We start from the raw sequence: 8419 nt of genomic DNA, 5'->3' as shown, positions 1-8419 counted from the left end.
GGGTGCCATTGTCAAAGCACCGCTTGATATTATCACGGATAGAAAAGAAGGTTTGTCTGCTTTGCATCAACAAATTAATAAAATATCTAAAAAATTATTAATTTAATATTTTTTATATAAAAACAATTTTAAAAAATAAAAATTATCATAATATCAAATATATAATTATAGAAATTAGTACTCCTTTTTTATAAAAAAAATTTTATTTAGAATAATATTTAATATTTTGTATGAAATTAAAGATAAACAAATTTAATTAATGCTATAAGATCATGTTAAAAATTTATTAAAAATAATATAAATAGAAAACGTATTTTTGAATTTTCATTAACATATTTTTAATCTTTAATATAAACAGATATTTTTTTTCCATAAAATTCATCACACCCCTGACCGACACTCTAAGAAGGTGTTATCCTCTTAGTGTGAAAAGTTGAGTCACTTTCACTGCATAAACTCTTAGCCCAGTCCATCTAGGCAAAATGCATGATAAAATTAAAAACTTAAAACTACAAGGATCAACTTGTACTTTTCCATGCCAAAGTGAAAAGGGGCTGCATTTGTTTGGTCGTGTCATTGCTGATCCCTGTTGTTTCAATTTTCTAAAATTGATAGAATCTAAACTAAAAGAATGATTTTGGACTAGGACCTGAAGATAGCTCGTTCCATGAGATAAATATAATATCTTCCGTCTCGTTTAACGAAGCTTTGAATTGTAACGTAATATTTTTTTGAATGGGAAATAGCTCGAAGTTCATCTTTGTTGTTTGCTAGAGGTATGATAGGACGGAGAGAGATCCACTGATAAGGTGGTTTTGGTGACATTTCTATTCTGTACCAAAACCATCTGTCTTGGTTCTGATCACAAGGCGAAGCCGAAAGGAGGGCATTTCTCAGCGACGGAGTTCTTCCTAACCGCCCCTTATCAGTGGCGCTCCTTCTTGTCTTTTTGAAGAAATAGAAATAAATCAAGGTTTGAAGCCTAGGGTTTCACTATCTGCTCTAACAGACTCTGCCTTCTTCGGGCATCTTAGTCGAGAATCAAAGTCTCTTTCTAAAGAACTTCCTTCGTTCCGCCGTATCTTCTTCCTTCCTCCCAAAACAAAGGATTCTTCTTCGATTGCTATGAGTTCCGTGCTTTATCTAAGTGGACAAAAAAATGAGCATTGGTTCCTCCTTCCCTGCTTACCAGTCCTATTTAACCACTTTTTTTTTTTCATCATCTTCTTTCTTATATTCTTCCTCCTTCTCTTATCTTTTAGTTACTTTGAGAGATAGGCAAAACTTTCCTGTTTATTTTGGTTTTTCTTTTCCTTTTATTTATCATTTCATCACTAACTCTTTTTTTTTTTTAAAAAAAAAAAACTTCACACTACAAATAAAATATGTAAAAGTACCGAACAATTATAAAATGAATTGCACCGAAACGATATTTTTAAAATATATTGAAAAAATATGAAAAAAGGTCAAATTAAAAGAAACATAAACTTAAAAAACTCACTTGTTTATATATATATATATAAACAATAGAATTAATTTGAGCTTCAAGTGATTAATTACTTAACAGTTCATTGACTAAAATCGAATGAAGGATTTGCAACAACTAGAAGAAAAAAAAAAGATTAGACTTAGGTGCACTGTGTCAATTTACAGTATAGTTAAATGTTGAGAAATGGTAAAATAAGAATAAAATTGGCTGCTCTTTTAGTTTATACTGGTTTGTATATCCACGATATGTTGCGAGGGGATTTAATTTTTTTTAAATATGAAAAAAAAATGTATAAGTTTAAGAAAATTCTTTGGTATTGATGTATTCTTTATAAACATGAAAATATAGTTGTTTTGAATTTATTTTATGGAGATAAATTTTTCTATTAATGTATTTTTTGTTTATTTTGATTAATGCAATGTTTTTAATACGAATTATTTTTTCTGTTTAAAAAATAATAATTTATGATTGTTAAAGCAAGTTAATAAATTATCTCAAAATAGCATGTTTATATTTTTGTATGATTAAAAGCTAAAAAAATATAAATATGATAAAATCACATTCAAAATTAATTTAAATTCTTAATAATAAAAAAACTATTTTCAATCGAGTTTTATGTAGTATATATTATTAGTGTCTAACCTTTCTTTTTTTTTATTAAGGTTATTTTTTTAAAAAAAAACATGACACAATTTAGAAAATACGAGATGACATGTCTGCGCTCTGCCGCGGGCTTATAAAACAAACGCACTTGATAGTGTTATAATTGTGAATCAGCGCTAGATAAGTAATAGAAACTAAAGGTATGATGGAGCAAATATTTCATGACGGAAAAAAAAAATTGTGTTGGTAATCAAAAACTTAGAGACTGAACAAAATGATTTGTAGCAATTCACAGTGTTTTGTGAGGAAAGATATAGTGCTTTCGCTACATTATTTAGCTTTTCTGTTAATAAAAAGAAAAAAAATACAAAGCTAAATTCTCTACCAACTTAATATTAAAAAAAACCAACAAAGATACTTTTGGAAGGAAAAAAAACCAATGAGAAAAAACATTGTAGCAAGTGACAATGTTTTGTGAGGAAAACTACAGTGTTTTCCCCAATAAAATAAAATAAAAAACCATTTAAAGAAATACTGTAGCAATCCATAGTGTTTTGTGAGAAAAACTACAACGTTTTTCCCATATGATTTAGCTTTATTGTAATTATAATTCTTAACCAACTCAATATTTAAAAAAAATCAACAAAGATAATTTAAAAAAAAATCACAAAAAAATCATATAGGAAAACACTGCAACAATTGACAGTGTTTTAAAGAAAAAAATTACAAAACTAAATTCTTAATCAGCTAAATATTAAAAACAAATCGACAGAGATAATTTTAGAAAAAAAAATAACAAAAAAAGGGTGGGAATCATGTTGGAAACACTGTAGAAATTCACAGTGTTTTGTAATGAAAGCTACAATGCTTCCCCACATGATTTAGCTTTATTTGTAATTGTAATTCTCAAACAGCTCAATATTAAAAAAATAAAATTGACAAAGATAATTTTGAAAAAAATTATAAGAAAAAAAAAACCATGTGAAGAGCCACTGTAGCAATCCACAATGTTTTGTAAGGAAAGCTACAGTGCTTTCCCCACATGATTAAGCTTTATTACAAAGTTAAATTATAACAAACTCAAAATTAAAAAAAATAAAATCAACAAAGATAATTTTGAAAAAAAATATTACAAAAAATGAAAACACAAAAGAAACTGGAAAAAAACCATGTGAGGAAAAACTGTATCAATCCATAGTATTTTGTGAGGAAAAACTTGTATTTACTTGTAATTGCAATTTTTAACCAGCTTAATATTTAAAAAATAAAATTAACAAAGACAATTTTAGAAGAAAAAACATAACAAAACAGAAAAAAATCATGTGGGAAAAAACACTGTAGCAATCCACAGTAATCTGCGAGGAAAGTTACAGTGATTTCCTCACATATTGTAACTGTAATTTTTAATCAGCTAAATATTAAAAAATAAAATAAAAAAAAGATAATTTAGGAGAAAATCATAAAAAAACAAAAAAAAAAAACCATGCGGAGAAACACTGTAGCAATCAATAATGTTTTAAAGAAAAAATATTACCAAACTAAATTCTCAATCAACTCAATATTAAAAAAAATCGACAAATATAATTTTGAAAAATAAAAAAATAAAATAAAAAAACTATATGGGAAAAAACCGCAGGAATCCACAGTATTTCAAAGAGAAAAAATTATAAAGTGAAATTTTTAATCAGCTTAATATTTAAAAAGCAAAATCAACAAAAATAATTTTGAAAAAAAAAAGTAATTTTGAAAAAAAAAAGAAAGTAATTTTGGAAAAAAAAAGAAGAAAGTTGGGAAAAAATTGACAAAATACAACGAAAAATAAATACACTATAAATTATTGTTGTAATCTACAGTAATTTTCCAACACCTTTTCAATATTAGTTAATTTGCGCTCCCAGTTTTGAATCCATGCCCTCTGACTTGTCCCCTGCGATAATCAATTCAGTGACGCTATAGGATTGTTATAGCCCAATTAAAAAATATAAAATATATTAAGAATAAATAAAATCCCTGAAAAATGATGTACCAGATCATCCTACCCATCATTGCAGGATTTGACCCAAATTTCATCTAAGATTCTTCATCCTCTAAAGATTTTGTTGGGACTGTTAGTGCTTAATGCTTAATTAACCAAGTAGGAGAAGTGAGCACGCCTCTGCTAGCTCTCCACCGTTTTGAATTTTAAGATTGTTTTCTTATTTTACCATCAAACGTTGAAAACATGAAATAAGCTCCATCGTCTTTTTCATCCATGGACATTGCATGCAAGCGGTGGAATTAAGTATGCATAATGGAGTAATTTTCAAGCTTGGTCTTTGTGCGTAGGAAATTTAGAACATGCATCCAAACGCAACTTGAATTCTAACATGCATATTATTACGACATCTTTGAAAAAAAAAGGTTATAGGTAAATACACAACAGAAAATTAAGAATAATTCAGAAGCTAATAAAAAGCGATTCATGCTACAACAAGAAATACACAACAAACAAGATAAGCAAAAATTTGAACGCCATGGAGTATCCAACTGTAATTACATAATCGGCTAAACAACAACGGGCTGAATTGCGTATTCTGCTTCCCTGAGATTCGACGCCTTCTCTAAGAGATGGTGGGATGCCTTCTCAAAATTGACGAAACCCATGAACCAGAATTCGTGCCCGTCAATGGTGACAATCTGAATGTACTTCTCTGGTGGACTTTCTTTCATGATTACTGGGTTGACTGTGCTTATTTTTCCCAAGGGTATCATAACCTGCTCAAAGAAGTTTTCATTATTGAATTAATTAATACCAATATAGATGTTATAATTAGCCATAGATCGAAGATTTATTGTGAGGTGACCTGTGATTGTGTTGTATATGTTACAATTACAAAGTAGATTGATGATATACTCAAGTTGCAATGCTATAGAATTTATGCACTTATAATACCAAAAACTAGTGTTTTAATTAACATTTTGCACCATCCGACAATGCAGGTTGCGCTTATGGCCAACGTAGATTAGCTTCTTCTTTAGTTATTTCCGGAAGTTCTTGTTTAGTCAGATTTTTCCTAACTTTACATTTGTAACTCGTAACTACATGAAGATCCATGATCAAGAAAAACTTCAATGTACTAAAACATGTCAGGATTTCTGCCTCGCAATTTATTTACCTTGTAGTAGTTCCAAGCCTCCTCTCCTGAAGGAGCAGTATAGCACAGAGGACGGTCACTGCAGAAAGCGACTCGAGCAGTTGATAGATAGAGCGTCCCGGCAACTGGGCCAGTAGATGTTGAAAGGTAACAAGCAAAAGTCTTCATCAGCTTCTCATTAGGACCAGTTTCAAAAATCTGCTTGAAGAGAGACTCAAAGCCACCCTCTGTGATTGCTTTTGCGGTCAGGTTTACCTTACCCCACGCAGCTTGTGGCACAGATGGCCCTGTTTTAACTGCAATCAAATGTAAAAGTAGATATATGTTAGAAATAGTTCACAAACAAGAAAAAAAATTGTGTCAGCTCGTGTGGCAGAAACTCGTTATACTGGCATTATAACATGCTCATTTCGCCACGATCATATGATATACATTATCAAGGTCAAGTTCGTATTTTATGAATGATTGCATATCAACTTACGATTGTGCCAGATGTTACGGGCTATGGTCTCTGTTTTCTTGCCCCATTCTTGGAATTTCTGAATCACAGGTTCCAATGATTTCTGGGCTGACTTTTCTGATTTTTCTACTGGTGTATAAACCAGGTATGGATACTCGTAGATTTGCTGGTGCTCACTGGCATTCCATAAGGCAGCTTGTTGATTTTCAGAGTGGACGTTAGGTGCCGCTGGGGCTCCCATGATGTGGGTGCCCAATTTCTTGGTTTCCTCGTCTGATGCCGGTGGTTGATTGTTAGGCTGTGATTCTTCTGTGACGGTGGTTGATGAGGTTGCTTCGTGGAATTCTGCCTCTTTAGCTTCAGGAGATGATTGTACTGTTGGGTATGACACACGTTGGGCTTCTGTCTCTTGAGGGGTGCTTGTCATCTTTACTTAAATGGGGGAATTGAATGGGAGGTAGATTTTGGGCAAAAGAGAAAAGCTGGCAGTTCAAAATTGATTGATTCTTTCAGTGGGCTTTTGTAAGATTTGATTGTTTTTTAGTACTAAAGCGCTAGGAGAGCTGCCCATTTATGGAGGTTCAGGTTTTGGCTGTTCATGCTACCAATACACGGTTTCCTTTCCTTTGCAATGAAGACTCTTGATAAAATCAACCTTCTAGATTTGCAAGAACGTTCTTAGCCTGCTGTCCTATTATGCTCTTTCCAGATGCGGCATCTAGGTAAACGGAGAACCATTTGCTTTTGGTATATTTTTGTCTTCTTGACATGTTGATGTGAGCAGGAGAAGAAACCAAGAAGTTTCTAGCAAGCTAGGTGCCATTTAGTGACTGTTTGGAGCAGTTTTTTATATTTTTTGAAAAAAAAAATTATTTTAAATTATTATTTTTTATCATTTTGATATTAAAAATAAATCTTAAAAAATAAAAATATATATTTTAATATATTTTTAAATAAAAACAACTTTAAAAACAATACTTACAGTTATTCTAGACCTTTTAATAGCTCATCTGTTCTGGTTGGATAGCCAAACATGTCATCACCAACTTTAAGGCTCTTAAATATAAAACAGTTGATGCTCATGTTCTTACCATCCGTGGCATCCTCTTTTCAACACGTGTGTGAAAGTTGGCCTGGGAGACTTGATTTTCAACTTTGAGAATTTAACTTCGGGAAAATTACAGATTTTATTTTATTTTTTATTTTTATAATTAAAATGACATGATAATAATTTGTCATAAACGTACGGCGACTCATCTTTTCGATTCTCGACATGGACCGATCATATAATTGATGATGAGGCTGGACTGTGCAGCCCAAATGCAAAGCCCATGTACCAGAAGAACTACACCAGGCTCTCTCTTTTAGGCTATCAGATAAAACGATATTATTTTAGTTATAAGAAAATCAATGTAAAACCTAATCTTAATTAAATTATAAATCAATGAATGATCAAATTAACCCAATAAGCTAAGATTTATAAATATATTTTACAACACGAGATAAATAAAATAAAAATTAAGCTTTTGACGTTCAACACGTGGTAATGGGTGAGGGACACATGTTATAAACATGCATTGAAATTATTTTGATAAACAGAACCTATTTAAAAAAGACTCAATATCTTTGTTTGTGTATGATCATATCTGTATCCAGTCTGGATCATTTAAAATAAAAGACAGCACAGCACAGCACATGTGTAATCTCTTAATTCAAAATTGAGGATGAGAGGTGCCAAGCGAAGGTGCGACCGTTTGGTAGAGTTTAATTATTAGAGGATAGAGCCACTTATTTTATTAAATTATTATTATTGAAATGTATTAAACTGGCTTGGTTTTTTTTATTGTTGTAATGAATAGTGAAAATCAAAGTCTTTTTTACTTTGATTTAAAAAAAAATGGAAGGTTTTTTTTTAATTTTATCATTTAATATTGGATTTATTGGGTATAAATCTTTATAATTTGTTTTGATTTGTTTTTTATAGAGTTATTTTTAATTAGTTTTTTTCTCAACTTCATCCTTTAACATTAGATTGATTAGAAATTAAGCATCATAATTATTTTTTAATTTATTTTTTATGAAGCATCATGGTCTCGTGACCTGGATCGCGAGTTTTGTGGGTTAGTCGCGTTGGATCGAGTCATTTTTCATCCTTTTTTAATTAATTTTTTTTTCTCAACTTCATCACTCAATGTAGGGTTGATTGAGAATTAAGTTTTATAATTATTTTTTAATTTTCTTTCTATGGAGTTTATCATTGTCTCATAACCCAGGTTGCTAGTTTTACAAGTTAGCTAGGTTAACTCAGGTTTTTTTTGTTTTTTAAAATTAAATATTTTTTTTCAAATTCATCTTTCAACATTGAGTTGATTGAAAATTGAATTTTATAATTTTTTTATTTTCTTTCAATGGAGTTATTCTGGTCTCCTACCCCGGTTTTTGCAAGTTAACCAGAGTTGACTCCCATCAGTTTTTTGTCTTTTATATTATTTTTTTCCAATTTAATCCTTCATCGTTGAATTAATTGAGAATTGAGATTTATAACTTTTTTTATTTTCTTCCAATGAGGTTATCACGGTCTTATGACCCAAATCACAGGATTTGCTGGTTGACTCGGGGTTTTTTTGTTCTTTTTTTAGTTGATTTTTTTTTCATTTTTTTTTAATATTGAGTTTATTAGAAATTAAGTTTTATAATTTATTTTGGTTTGCATTCTGTGAGATTTTTTCAGCT

The 8419-nt window shown here is 30.3% G+C and overlaps 1 protein-coding gene across 1 annotated transcript; it reads right to left on the bottom strand.

Moving 5' to 3' along the window:
• Nucleotides 1-4446: 4446 nt before the first annotated feature.
• Nucleotides 4447-6289, bottom strand: LOC7496546 (GEM-like protein 5). The gene is made up of 3 exons (XM_002303722.4): nt 5708-6289; nt 5248-5522; nt 4447-4846 (listed from the first exon to the last, which is right to left on the bottom strand). Exons 1-3 carry the CDS (start codon nt 6111-6113, stop codon nt 4637-4639), a joined length of 891 nt encoding a protein of 296 aa, XP_002303758.1. The 5' UTR covers nt 6114-6289; the 3' UTR covers nt 4447-4636.
• Nucleotides 6290-8419: the final 2130 nt, after the last annotated feature.

This window comes from Populus trichocarpa, chromosome 3, assembly GCF_000002775.5.
Source record: "Populus trichocarpa isolate Nisqually-1 chromosome 3, P.trichocarpa_v4.1, whole genome shotgun sequence".
Taxonomy (NCBI): domain Eukaryota; kingdom Viridiplantae; phylum Streptophyta; class Magnoliopsida; order Malpighiales; family Salicaceae; genus Populus; species Populus trichocarpa.
Note: the sequence above shows the minus strand (reverse complement) of the source record. Positions and strands in the feature narration are given on the sequence as shown.